The following is a 15,222-nucleotide window of genomic DNA, read 5'->3' on the forward strand; positions in this document are numbered from 1 at the left end:
TGTTTGGGGTATAAATGAACTGAATTGAATTCAGAGGTGACGCGAGGGTTCGTCGTGCCCTCGAAATACCCTGACTCGCTGGCTTCTTAGGTATTCATCCCTTCTGTGTGTTCAAGTTGAATGATGTTTCCTCTTCTCCCTCTACAGGTTTTCTGCTGGGTACGGATATTGTTTTATGTATATTCAACCAGACATTAGGCAGCGTCAAGGACAAAGATTGCCCTGGATTGGAGCTTGACAGGATTACACATGCTGGTTTCAAACACAGAACAGAGCAGCTCAGATCGGAGTGACTGAGACAGAGACACTACTCAAGAGGGGAGACGCGCATCCTGCGCGTTCTAGATCGACGGAGCTCTAGGCTGTACTTCAGTAGGGGAGGGAGAGAGAGAGAGAAGAAGAAGACAAAAAGAGCAATCACAGTCGACAACTCATATGATATTTTCTGATGGGGAGCTGATTTGTTTAATTAGGCTACAAAGAGAACGTTCTTAGGGGCAGAGTAAAAACCTGAGCTGCGAGAAATTACCATAAGTATTCGAGTTTGTATTTACCAAGAAAGTTGAAACTGATGCGGGCTGAGCAGCGGGACATTTGGACCGCTGGGAGTGTAATTGAAGTGTTTCTGCAGGTACTGACTGTATAGGACTGATCCTTCCATGCTACTCCATTATGTCTATCACCATGCAAATGAAACGAGCTCCAATAGGCTAAATCAGTGGTAGAGCGAATAACAAGCAAGTCGCGGTCCTTCAATACATCAGTGTGTGGTGTTTGAGAGGCGTACCTGCGGTCGAGCCTGCTCCTAATACTTTCCTCCAAACCTTTTCTGATTTAAATTTCAGCAGCACACTGCCCCAAAAAAAGAGGAATACTTCAACACGATCGTCATCAAGCTTTCCCCTAAACCTGAGTACAATCATTTCTGTCAGGGAAACCGGAGTGCATTGTCTCCTCGCACAGTCAGATGCAATTGGGTCTGAGCATATTTCATGCAAATTCAATTTCCATTACAGAAGGGTGAGAAAGAGAGAGAGAGAGAGAGAGAGAGAGAGAGAGAGAGAGAGAGAGAGAGAGAGACAGAGAGAGAGAGGCTGGTAGAGGGAGGGAGGCTGCGGCGGGGCGAAGCCGAGCTCTCTTTGAGCCAGGTAATACGTATGCATAAAAAGTGATGACAGGAGATTTAAAGTGTTATTCACTGAGCTTGTGAAAATGTCAACCTACAACACGCCCAGTGAGCGCTGTGTGAGTGTGATGCCCCCAAGTCCTACAGAATCAGATGATGGAGTTGAGATGCACAGAACAGAATCGGAACGTTTGCGCCTGCCTGTCTGGCTGTCATAACTGAGAAAAAAACTAAACTAAGCATAATTAGACCTAGGCTAAAGCACTTTCATTTTGCGTGCACTAAAACAGCTACATATAATCAACAATATAGTGATGGGAGCATGAAGTGAAAATACAATGTTGAGGGTAAATTGCTGAGATGATCAAGGGAATCGAATTAAAATGTCCATATAGCATCATATTACATAGCATAACTGTCTGGTTGGTTGATCCTGAGTTTGCATTACATTATCTCACTTACAGAAGAGAGGAAAGTGTTCATGTTCCAACTCTTCGACAGTAGACCGGACTGTGCACCGACAATATCATTAAATGTACACAAAGGGCACCGTAGGCCTAATGCTGGGAGCATCTTTTCAACAGCAATTTAGGACTAACGAAATGTAAATGTGTGATTTCCCTAGAGACAGATTCCTAAAATGGCCTAAATGCATTCACCATATTGTAAACCAGTAATATGGAAGTCTAAGGAGATTGAGGAAGATATCACAATAGGATAATAAAAAAAAGTTGATTTGCATGTGGGAAGCGGAGTTTAAATGCTTAGTGGGAGGTGGGGAGGGAAACAAAGAGTGCCAGCCAGTGAGCCACAGGCAGAGTGGTGTGGTGACACATGAGAAAATGCCCTTTGAGCCGGCTTCAAGGCCCTAGTCTTCGCAGTCTGCTGCACCACGACAGAGGAGAGAAATACCTTGTGTACTTCATTAGAATATGCTGAATATGGAGTGCCTTGCCGTGCCAAAGTCAGCTAGCAGATACGGAGACAAATGACTGAAAGTACAAAACACAACCCCCGAAAGGCCAGCAGCAAGCAGCCACTTCCGTCGCGTCTCCCTCCCGCCAGAACCCCGCCCGTCACTCTCGCCTCGACCGACCTTCCCCGAGCAACAGAGTGACATCTGCAAATGCCTTTTCAATATTAATGCGCTTCCAGCTGGAGAATAATTTAATCAGAAATTTGGAGAGAAGAGAGCAGCAGAGCAGAAATACAGGATTACCTGATATCCTCTCACTCTCTCTCTCTCTCCTCCACCCTCCTCCTCCACTCTCTCTGACAAACTCACTGCATTCCAAAAAAGCGCTGGGCCCTTTTTTTTTTCATGTTCGGAGGATGCTAGCCGAAGGGGGATTAATTTGTTGTTTGCTGCAGTCAATCAAATTTCCATGGACAGATTTAAAGTTAATTGCATCCGTGAGCCGATCCCAGTAGGAAAGACTGCTACATGCGCCCGGGCTTTTTCAAAGTGATATCCTCATCAATGACACACTGCAAGCCCCCCCCCCCCCCCCTCCTCCCCCATCTCCTTCCACCACTGTTCTTGCTCATCTGAGATTTCTTCAATGTTTTTCTCAAGTAGTATTGGCAGGTTGGCAAAAGACCTTGAATGAATTCCTCTCTCTGCTGATACCTCTGCGACAAGAATCCGCCGCGACATCAAATAGTTCCAACGGCTATCATATGACAATGGAGGAGTGTTATTACTGTTCAAATGGCTCCTAGTTACCGAGTCTGAAGTCACAGCCACATGTTCCATTAGCACAGAGTCGCTATTCCTTTAATTGTAACTAGTGTAACTAGTGTAGGTGGCAGGAAGACGAATTGACCTTCTCCATCATGTTCCAACAGCTTTAGAAGTGCGTTGATCGAGTACTGTTCGTCAGGCTATGAGAAATGAAAGACTACAGAAATGCATCTCAATATGAAACCAAAACAAAGCTGTGGAACGAACCACATGTGAAAACAATTCAACCAGTAGACATAAAATAATGTAATTGCAATGTAGACGAACAATTGGGGCTCTGCACTCAATTTAAGCATTTCAACATAAAAATAAATACATATTTAACCTTTATTTAACTAGGCAAGTCAGTTAAGAACAAATTCTTATTTACAATGACGGCCTACCGGGGAACAGTGGGTTAACTGCCTTAAACAGGGGCTTAGCGACAGATTTTTACCTTGTCAGCTCAGGGATTCCATTCAGCGACCTTTCGGTTCCTGGCCCAACGCTCTAACCACCAGGCTACCTGCCACCCACATCAGTGGGTATATAATAGGTATAGTATATATAATTCATAATTAATATTAATCCTCCTCGTTAGATTCCACTCCACGCGGGAACAAGACGTCTCATATGAAAGAACTCTTGCTTGGCTTGATCAAGCTCGGCACAACTTCAGAGCTAGAAGCCTGCCTCTCAGCATTTCATTTGACGCTCGGCCCAAAATCACTTATCTAGACAATCTGAGAACAGGTTATGGCGCAGAGGGATACGGGCAATGTATAATGCATGAGAAGATGGCCTAATGGCTGCTTCATTGGAGCAGCACAGGGGGGAGAAGAGAGAGAGAGATAAATACTGGGGCCTTTATTTTGCCACTTTTCTTATAATGAAAGAGAAAGACAGCAACTAGTGCAGTGTGAAATGTGCATGCTATTTGCTGGTGTGTGTGTGTGTGTGTGTGTGTGTGTGTGTGTGTGTGTGTGTGTGTGTGTGTGTGTATGTGTGTATATATGTGTGTGTGTATATATGTGTGTGTGTGTGTGTGTGTGTGTATATATGTGTGTGTGTGTATATATGTGTGTATATGTGTGTATATGTGTGTGTGTGTGTGTGTGTGTGTGTGTGTGTGTGTGTGTGTGTGTGTGTATATATGTGTGTGTGTGTGTGTGTGTATATATATATATATATATATATGTGTGTGTGTGTGTGTGTGTGTGTGTGTGTGTGTGTGTGTGTGTGTGTGTGTATTCCTCATGCTGCATAATGGCTCTGAGACCACAATTAGAATGCAGAGAAAGGGCCTGGGTGTTTGGAGCTGGCACGAAGACACTGAGTGGCTGACAGACATGTTAAATCACGCAGGCACAGCCTGAGACACACACACACACACAAATCAGTGGTGCAGCCACCTAGCAAGAGGTTGTCAGGAGACATGGGCGAGCATATCTGTGTGTATATATGTGTGTGTGTGTGTATATATGTGTGTGTGTGTGTTCCGTATTACACAAAAGAGGCTTTCTAATTGTTTGGGCTTCATTAATGCAGCAGCCTTTCAGCAGCAACCCAAGCTGTCAGAGGAAGGCAGAGTCTGGGAGAAAAGGTGTTTTCACAGGCCTAACAATAACTACATCATTAATACTGAGGGGAAGTCAGCAACGCATTAAACTCATCCTTCCTTGTGCTGAAAAAATGATAACTTTGAGTTAAAGGTGAATCTTAAAACCTCTTAGGGAAGCTGCGAATTTTCGCAGCTTTTTGTTAAAAATCGCGCAACATTTCAGTGCCCTGCTATTCATGCCAGGAATATAGTATATGCATATGATTAGTATGTGTGGATAGAAAACACTCAGACGTTTCTAAAACTGGTTAAATCATGGCTGTGACTATAACAGAACGTGCATTTCATCGAAAAGTGCAGGAAAATCTGATCACTGAAAATGGAAAAAAATATTAATGCGCCACTTCCAAGGATTGTTAAAGGTGAACCGGATTAAATGAGGTCGAGGTTGCAATACCTACAGCTTCCACACGATGTCAACAGTCTTGTCATTTGCCTAAGATTTGTTTCTTGGTCAAACAAAGAAGAGACAAGCCATTTCTTCAGGTATCCGACCGGATATTTTGGTTGAGATTTATCCGGACATCATTTCCAGAAGGACACCTATAGAATTGACATCGCCTCGTGATCAATTTTATCGCTTATTAACGTGTACTAATACCTAAAGTTGCATTACAAAAGTATTTCGAAGTGTTTTGTGAAAGTTTATCGTCGACTCTTTTAATTTTAAAAAATGACGTTACGTTACGTTTTTTTCCGTTGTTCACACAGTCTTCATAGATCGATATCTAGGCTATATATGGACCGATTTAATCGAAAAAAGACCCAAAATTATGTTTATGGGACATCTAGGAGTGCCAAGAAAGAAGCTCGTCAAAGGTAATGAATGTTTTATATTTTATTTCTGCGTTTTGAGTAGCCCCCGGCTATCGCAAAATCTGTCGTTAGGTGACGTTGCTGTATTTTGGGGGATACATGCTATCAGATAATAGCTTCTCATGCTTTTGCCGAAAAGCATTTTACAAATCTGACTAGGTGGATAGATTCACAACGAGTGTAGCTTTAATTCAGTACATTGTATGTGCATTTTAATGAAAGTTTGAGTTTTATCAACAACTATAGGTGGCGCACTTGAACATTTCCGCTGATTTATGTTCCCACCACGGAACCACGGCCCTAACAAGTTAAGGGGTTTTTAGTTTCTACACCACTCATTACACAGTGCACAGCTAATATGCTTGGCAGTAGTTATGGAGGGGTTGTTCTATTCTATATATACAGACAGTGGTTATTAACCAGTGTCTCTGTAAACCAGTCTCTCTGTAGGAAGTGTAAAGTGTGTGTAAAGTGTGCATTTTGTGTATTTAGTCATGTGCAGTTTAACAGGGTGTTGACCATGCGTGTGTGTGTGTGTGTGTGTGTGTGTGTGTGTGTGTGTGTGACGCACAGCACGGAGTGATGAAGCAGTCTTACCAGAGGTGCTGAGGGTAGATCCCAGTGAGGCTGCAGGGCTGTGGGCCAGACTGCTCTTGGAGTGGGGAGCCGGGGAGGACGAGGAGGAGGAAGAGGAGCAGGAGGCAGCAGGGGAGGAGGTGCGAGCGGTGGGCAGGGTGGGGGGCGCGGGGGAGGCCAGCCGCTCTCCAGACTCCATATCTGTCAAACACAATCCAATCAGCACCGTTACAAAAGCAGAGGAGAGAGAGAAAAGAGAGAAACACACACACACCCCGCTGCCCGCCACACCACACACACCCCACACCACCTCCCATTCAGAGTTCATGGGCCGGGGGGGGTGCAGGCCAGTGGTGGAAATGTCACTAGTTCTTAAGGAGGGGGGTTGGTGTGGAATTGGTGTGACCATTATCACTTTAACATGACAGTAAATGACAATGGTTCAGCTGAGAGGGGAGAGAAGAGGTTGTCTAACATTTTGGACAGACAAAACACACACATAGACTTTCTTTCTCACACACATAGTTCACACATGCACAGAAGCACATAGCGTGAATCTCTATTTGATTTACAAGAGTGTTCCCAGATCTTTTTACACACAGTGAAACAGTTCCCCCTCTCACAGTGTAAAACAGTCCACCCTCTCACAGTGTAAAACAGTCCCCCCCTCTCACAGTGTAAAACAGTCCCCCCTCTCACAGTGTAAAACAGTCCCCCTCTCACAGTGTAAAACAGTCCCCCTCTCACAGTGTAAAACAGTCCCCCTCTCACAGTGTAAAACAGTCCCCCTCTCACAGTGTAAAACAGTCCCCCTCTCACAGTGTAAAACAGTCCCCCTCTCACAGTGTAAAACAGTCCCCCCTCTCCCCCTCTCACAGTGTAAAACAGTCCCCCTCTCACAGTGTAAAACAGTCCCCCTCTCACAGTGTAAAACAGTCCCCCCTCTCACAGTGTAAAACAGTCCCCCCTCTCACAGTGTAAAACAGTCCCCCTCTCACAGTGTAAAACAGTCCCCCCTCTCACAGTGTAAAACAGTCCCCCTCTCACAGTGTAAAACAGTCCCCCTCTCACAGTGTAAAACAGTCCCCCTCTCACAGTGTAAAACAGTCCACCCTCTCACATTGTAAAACAGTCCCCCTCTCACAGTGTAAAACAGCCCCCTCTCACAGTGTAAAACATCCATCCCCTCTCACAGTGTAAAACAGTCCCCCTCTCACAGTGTAAAACAGTCCCCCCTCTCACAGTGTAAAACAGTCCCCCTCTCACAGTGTAAAACAGTCCACCCTCTCACAGGGTAAAACAGTCCCCCTCTCACAGTGTAAAACAGTCCGTCCCCCCTCACAGTGGATGTAGTTAACAGGCAAACTAAAGCCTTCACAGTTCCACTTTCTTTCAGCCCTGTACAAAACATACAGAGGGCATTCAAAGACTCCTCTAAGACCCAATAGGCTTCTCTCGGCTGTGGAACTATTGTGCTCCCATCCATTAACAGCCTCATAGAGAACTAGCATTACTGACAACACTGGCGCAAATAAACCTCTGGAGACAACGGCAAGGTTAGATGATTCCACTGTCGCTTATTTCTACTCCATTATTCCCTCCTACCCACCTTCTCCTACACAAACATTCAGGCAGGCAGAACACACACACATACACACACACACTCTCTCTCTCATGTACACACCCGTACGTACACACACTCTCTCGCACGTACACACGCTTTCTCACACATGCATACACGTGCCACGCACACACACAAAATCTCTCCCATATCACACGGCCCCTGACTCTCTCCTCTCTCCTTCCGTTTTCATCCCTATGCCTGACACTAATCCAGGTAGGAAAATCCCCTTGAAAAGCACAGTTTGCAGATTGTGTTTTACAGGCTGCCTTTCATATTGTGTCATTACACATAAACAGTCTGCCTTAGTCCCCCTCCTCTCTCTCTCTCTCCTCTGCAGCAGGCGCAGGGACACTGATTAGATCTCAGAGACAAAAGCTGCTATCCTCTGAATATCAAGTATCAGCCAGGAGCTAGGCTGGGGGGGGGGGTACGCAAATGACAAGAAAACCTGCTGCAATCCTCGGGGATCTGGCTGCTGCCTGGCTACTGCGCGTGGTGCTGGAGGAGGACTGTTACAGGGCGGCCATTGCGGTTCAGTTGTTTCTGTGGCAGATATGGGCCATGCACTGTGTCCCCAATGGCAACCTATTCCCTATGTAGTGCACTACTTTTGACCAGAGTGCTATGGGCCCTGGTCAAATGTAGTGGATTATGTAGGGTCTAGGGTGTCATTTGGGACACACCCGTGATCATGTGTACTTACCAGAGAGGTCAAGGGTCAGTGGGAGGGACCCGTTCCTCATGCACTGACATGACAGGTCCATTTATCCAAATCATTAGGCCGTTTGTGGCTTCCTTTTTAACCTCATGTTTTAGCAATAAACCTCCATTTTTTAATGACCGTGGTTTGCGAAAAGCTGTATCAATATTTTTCTAATTCAGTATAAAACACATTTTTCTCTCTGCTCAAATGTACTACTAAGTTCACCTTTGCACTGCTGTCACCATTGTCTCAGATAAACAGGTGACAATCAATAGCGGCTGGATGGAGATCAGGTTTTACGACGCAGATAAAAACTGCAAAAACAACGGCTCATCTCTCCGACAAAATGAGACGGGGGGGCTTATTTTGTGTCAGGTAGTCAACGGAGCGGATCATTCGGTGTGATTTCAAATGGCAATTCAGAGACGAGAGAGAGACAGAGAGAGAGAGACAGAGAGAGGGACAGAGAGAGAGACAGAGAGAGGGACAGAGAGAGAGACAGAGAGAGAGAGACAGAGAGAGGGGGAAAGAGAACGAGAAGGCATTTTGTCTGAAGGAAACGCAGAAACAAACCCCACCAGGGATGAACGACGGCGTGTAAACCATTCCTGTCATTTCTCAATATCTGCACTTATGCCTCGGCCTGTCAAAACCCCGAGACGTGAAGAGAATTCATTTCCTCTCAAAAAGCGATTCCTTCTGGGGTAAAAGAAGAAGAAGCAACCCTCCCCCTCATCTCATCTTACACAGCATCTCTGACAAGGGATTCTTCTTCTCCCCCACATGAGACAAAACGACTGTCCCTCTTCCTTTGACTCCGACGTCCACGACAACAAACTGATCACTTAGTACTATTAAATCTATTAAGAATCATACGATTGGAGCGAGGAGAGAATACCACCTGACGCAGCAAACAATGATTGCAACAATAATGGACCGCCGAGGTATTTAAGGATCCAATCCTGACTTAATTATGATAAATTAAAATGGATTTAGCATCAGAATTAGCTTGATTTTATAGGTAATTAACTGCGTGGCACAGTGGCAGTATAAGGCGGGCGGTATAATCTCCGTGAACGGCAAAATTAATTTGACTTAGGTAACGTTGAGCCAATCAGCGAGCTGCGTTGCGACCAAACAGCAGGCCGCGGATGCTACGAGAGGAGAGATTTATGCTAATAGCCCCCAAATGATTTATAAGATGTGTTACCCCGGCAGAATCACAGTCACGTCCACATATACAACACACCATTCAGCTGCCAAAACAAGCTGCAAATGGTGGTAAGAATGGCCCTTCAGGAAATCTGCTGGGAATATAAACAGCTCGCTAGCTGGGTTTTTATGAGTGGATGTGGCCTCGATAGCAGCCTTCACATGTCCCTGCTATTGTGGAAGAAGACCCTCCTCCTCTTCTCTGCTGTGTGTGTGTGTGTGTGTGTGTGTGTGTGTGTGTGTGTGTGTGTGTGTGTGTGCGCTTAGACTATAGGAGTGTGTGTGTGTATGTGTGTTTGTGAGCTTAAGACTATAGGAGTGTGTGTGTGTTTACACTATGTGTGTGTGTGTGTGTGTGTGTGTGTGTGTGTGTGTGTGTGTGTGTGTCGAATGGCTGCATGTTTCGAGGAGGACAGCGCTGGGCCCTTGCTGGTAGTGTGCGTCTCTCTCTCTCTCCCCAGCCTCTTTCTTCTCCCCCCACAGTAACAGATGGCCGATGCTAACAGAGATAATCCGGCAACAGTCATCAGCATGGATCAGCGGTAGTCAGAGTGTGGACACAATGTCTCCTCTCGCCCTAATGGAGGGAGCGAGAGAGGGGAAAACGCATTATTCCCCACGTCTTAACCCTATTCAAAGTCACACACTGCCTGCCTGCCTCTCAGCCTGAATCCTCCGTCTCTCTCTTTCTATCCTCTCTGTTTCTCTCCCCCTACAGCCCCTCAGTGTTGTGTCTATCTTCGCCTCTTCATCTCACATCTCCGCATTCAACAAACACCTTTATTCTTGTCTCTGTCATTTCCCCACCACACCAGAGAGAACATCTCAATCATAAAGGGCATAACATCCACTTGTAAATCCATACAGTGAATGAGGTGAAAATTAGCCATGATATGGATGCCACTGTAGTTGCATCTTCCTGTCTTTGTACACACTGGTTAAACTGATTGGCTGGATGTGTGCGATGTGAAACTGGAGGCGGCCTCCTGAAGCGTGGAGCCGGCTCTGGGTTCCATTGGGGCTCTGCTGTGCGACGGTTGCCTGGTGATACTGACGGCTCCTGTGTTGTCTCCGGCACCCGTCATGGCCAGTGTCCCGTGGCCTTGTTCAACACAATTAGAGGCCTTAATGCGACAAAGAGCAGAGCAACCTGCAGCAGGCAGCAATCTGTACTGCGTCACCAATGGGACCCTATTCCCTATATAGTGGGGCTCTGGTCAAAAGCAGTGCACTGTATAGAGAATAGGGTGCCATTTGGGCCGTTTAGTATCACTGCTTCACTACACTACTTGGGCGGCAGAAATAGGAGAGTAAAGTTTGAGAGAGAGATTGGGGACAGAGCACGTATGCTCACTGCTGTTTACCAGACGCTCGTATTATGTCCTTCTTTCAGCCCCTTTATTTATCGTGGAACTAGAAGTTATGTCATTGTAAACAGGCTTAAACTCCATCTAGACGTTTTCTTGCTGCCGTTTTGTACTTTCCATTGACCAAATATCTCTAGAGAGAGAGAGAGACAGAGAGACAGAGAGAGAGAGAGAGAGAGAGAGAGGGAGAGACAGAGAGAGAGAGAGAGAGAGAGAGAGAGAGAGAGAGAGAGAGAGAGAGAGAGAGAGAGAGAGGAGAGAGAGAAGGAGAGAGAGAAAGAAGAGAGAGAGAGAGAGAGAGAGAGAGAGAGAGAGAGAGAGGTCATGGACCCAGACTGAGGAATTACCAGTATATCCCTCACTACACCCGACCTTGCACATTTCAGTCCCCACTGTTTACCTTTTCACGGTGTGTGTGTGTTTACTCATGGCTGTCTTGTTTGCACTAAACACTAAGTGACACAGACGAATCCAGATCGTTCTACTCAGATCCCCTCCCTACCCCGCCTACACACACACAAACACTACCACTAGGCAGGAAGTGACATGATGCCAACAGGAAGCCATGGCCTTTGTCCCGGGTTAAACCTCAGACTATTACCAGACTACTGAGTCACAGCACTGACAGCATCAGACAGACACCATGATGATGGGTAACAACAGTGACATAGCCTAGGACAGTTGGGCCAATGGGCACACCGCACAATGCCCCTGTGTGTGTTGACTGTGAAGTGGCCACAGTCTGCTCTTTAAACCCCGCCCCTTTTCTGCACACTCACCCAGCGACAGATGGCAGAGCAGGGCATGTTGGGAAGGGCAACATCTCTCACCCCATTACACCGCCTTGGCAGCGGTATCCTTCCTGTACTGTTGCAGCCAATCCACAGACCGCTTTTAATTCACCAGAGCCCAACTCCACTGCAAGGCCGCTAGTGGTGACTGTCAGGACAATAACACACCGACCTGGAAAACCCGCTCAGTCCTCCTGTACTGAAAGACCTGATTCACAGTCATAAACATGCAGACGGGCAGACGGATTCTACACTCCCACTGCAATCTGCGCTGTGGTTTTCAGCGACAATAATGTGATATTGGGCCTGGGATGGAAACCACTGAAGAGAGGGGTAGCTGAGCTTGTCACTTGTGTTAGATGTCAAATGTCTGTCTGTGACAGAACTGTCACAGCTGGAACTTACTCTGCTCGCCTACAACTGAACTCAACTCAGTATAACTTAAACTGACTGGAGAGAATCTAACAGGAGGCCTACCTTTTCTACCAGTCTATTCCTTTACAAGAGTGTCTTAAATAATGCCACTGCACACCCCCCCAAAAAAACATTTATACAATCAAATAAAAAAGCCTTTCGTGAACTAACACAACTTTCCCCCTCCCCCTTACTAGCTCTGTCTTTGCTGATTGCTACTTTATTGAGGAAAAAAATGTACTTGCGATGACTGAGATATGTGGGTGTCCCACCTAGCTATCTTAAGATGAATGTACTAACTGCATGTCGCTCTGGATAAAAGAGTCTGCTAAATGACTCAAATGTTCATGTAAAAATGGCTACGTATCTCAGTGAGGAGAAACAGGCCCTTCGGGCCACTAGGCCAGACCCTGTCCCTCCTGGAATGCAGCAGTCTGCCAGGGAGGAAACGTTACATTCTACACGCCACACAGATAGACTGGTATTTCTCAGCTTAACCTACAGTAGGAATATATCTCCTGGCACGTCAACAACACCGGGAATAAGATGGGAAAAGTGTTTCCTCTGTCGTTTTGGGAAGCAGAAATCCTTTTTTCACTCATGTTGCTTTGTGAAAGAGAAAGGAGGGGTAGGTAGGTGTCGACTGGCAGGCCTATGTAGCAAACATCTCTACCCACCTAAGCAATAGTAGGCGAAACGCTGCTCAATTTGCATATAGAGCCATCATCAAATATGTCCCCATGGAAACCTTGTGGGGTCTTAAGATCATTAGCCACACCAAAGCCCAACGCAGGCAGACAGGCAGCTCTCTCAGTGAGTGATTCAGTCCTGATGAATTTGCTATTCTTCCACCCTCTGCTCTCTCTCTCTCCACAAGCCAATCTCTCCCTCATTACCGCCCGTCGCAGCACATTCAGATCTGCCCCAAACCGGATATATTTAGAGGTCTCCATTACGCAGAGAGAGAAAAGGAATGTGTGTGTGTGTGTGTGTCCACAACGAACAAACACCATAGAGACACGGACACAGAGCGAGGCAAGCCAACGCTTGTTAGGGATAATTACACTTGGCTGTTACTATACATGACATATTCTTTCTGGTTCCTACCCTTGTTCCGTTTTAAATAATCTATTCTGCTCTGCTTCTTCCCCCAGGCTCCATCACCGGTGATGATCTATTACTGATCATTATTATATTACATTCAATTGGTGTGAGAAGGACCGTAAATGAGACAAATCTGATACTTTCAGATAGACAAGAAGACTACAAAAATGTCATAGCAACATAGATATCAAGCCACGTGGCTGGGCTGTAAAAGGCTGTAATACTTGATACCTGACATTTATAACATGTCATTTTGATCGGGTGGAGAATTATACACTTCATACCACTTCAGCAAATTCTACTTTAACACATACACACACACACACACACATTCACTGTAAGCATCATTGTCATGTTCATTTCAAGTGTCAATTGGTCCCCTAAGAGGTGGTTCACCAAAAAAGCCATTTGAAACAAAGTAAAAAGATTTATTCATACAGGATTGGATTGACACAGTTCACACAGAGCTGGGTCGATTCACCAAAAGGCCACAGCTTTTGCTTCCAGGTCCAGTCCAACATTAGAACAATCACAACATTTTCCATCAGGGTACAATAAACAGTCTAGTACTGTGTGTATCAGCCACAACAGCCATGTGTGTGGGCATAGGGGAGAAATGGAACAGGAGGGGGCTTAGCAACACAGGGGAAATGGAGAGAGAGTGAAGGATGCGGGGGAGAGAGAGAGAGAGGGAGAGAGAGAGAAAGAAAGAGAGCAAGAGAGAGAGAGAGAGAGAGAGAGAGAGAGAGAGAGAGAGGAGAGAGGGGGAGAGAGAGAGAGAGAGAGAGGGAGAGAGAGAGAGGAGGGAGAGAGAGAGAGAGAGAGAGAGAGAGGGATGGAGAGGGAGGGAGAGATCGACTGCTACACTCCAGATATGCATAATACAGATGACATGCATGTCAAACGCAAGACAAAACGAAAGTGACAGAATCGTGGAGTGTCCTGCGAGCATCAGCACAGCCCGGTTTAGCCAGCAACGTAGCTAGCTGTTATAAATACACACCGCAATGACAGAAGCAACAATCTCTCCCGTCAAGCCTGACTCTGCCTATTTTCCTGGAATTAAATAGGCCTAAACTTTTAGGCAATTCAAATGGGCCAACTTCGGTACAATTCAATACATTTTACACATCTCATGCTTAGTGATTCAAACGACAAAATGTGTCAATGATATGTACATTTATACACTATTATAGGATTATAATGACTTTTTTTCCCCATGAATGTCTAGCCACTTCTAAGCTGAGGGGGATATACCAGTGACTAAGAAGAGACGGCCAATGCCTCACTCCTGATCAAGCATTCCTTAGTGCAGACGGAAATGTGTGGTCAAAGCTCATTCTATGTGACTCCACTTTGACTGTATCAGCTGACGGCGGAGAGATATGCTCGTAGAATTGGCATTGATAAAACAGACATTCCCGTCACATTCAAATGAATGCTGGGGTTTTAGGCTGCGTTTCTGTATAAGCACTTTGTGACGTCTGCTGACGTAAAAAAAAAATAGCTTTACAAATACATTTGACTGAATGTTCCCTTGGTGGGTGTACCGGCGGCCATATTTGATATTCAGTGGCTGTAGGCTTTACCAGGAGTCCTGGTTTACTAAAAAAAAACTCAGCCGAGTTGTAAAACCCCTTAACACCTGCCTCTGGTGGCTCAGCCTAATGTTCCTTTAGCACAGGAAGACGAGGGCTAGCAGGATAGAGATATCCCATTAAACGTTGATGTTCCCCGCTGCTGTCTGAATGTGTACGTGTTGCAGTGTGTTGGGCTGGGCCTGAGAGCTCTCTGTGTGTGTAATGAGCTCATGTACTGTTGTCGTGGCTAAATGAAGCCTCCAGGCTCTCTCTCAAAGCTTGTTTCCCATATCCTACCAAGCCCCCCCCCCTTCCTGCTGGAGCTTGGCTGGTTTTTACAGCGGCCCGGACGCATTCTTGAGTTCGCATAATTGTGTAATTATGATTTCAGTTAAAGAGATAGCCTCGTGTTTGATTTCATCTGACTGAGCTGTGCAAATAGGCAACACGGCATATGCAGAGCAGATACCTACTCTTCGACATGTGCAGAGGACTAACGGAGGTTGCAGGGGGTGTGCTGCAGCATCTGTCTGTATCAACGGGCAGGTGTTAGTGCACACGTGTG

General features: G+C 45.9%; 1 protein-coding gene across 11 annotated transcripts in view; it reads right to left on the bottom strand.

The window, feature by feature from the left end:
* LOC115144604 (bromodomain adjacent to zinc finger domain protein 2B-like) overlaps window positions 1–15,222 on the bottom strand; it is a 69,606-nt gene that overhangs the window by 25,458 nt on the left and 28,926 nt on the right. For all 11 annotated transcript variants that reach the window (XM_065025306.1, XM_065025317.1, XM_065025307.1 and 8 more), the window contains exon 3: window positions 5,884–6,063. In XM_065025306.1, the coding sequence (XP_064881378.1) occupies window positions 5,884–6,061 (178 nt within the window). In that variant the 5' untranslated portion in view covers window positions 6,062–6,063. The remainder of the gene's footprint in view (window positions 1–5,883; window positions 6,064–15,222) is intronic.

This window comes from Oncorhynchus nerka, linkage group LG2, assembly GCF_034236695.1.
Source record: "Oncorhynchus nerka isolate Pitt River linkage group LG2, Oner_Uvic_2.0, whole genome shotgun sequence".
Taxonomy (NCBI): Eukaryota; Metazoa; Chordata; class Actinopteri; order Salmoniformes; family Salmonidae; genus Oncorhynchus; species Oncorhynchus nerka.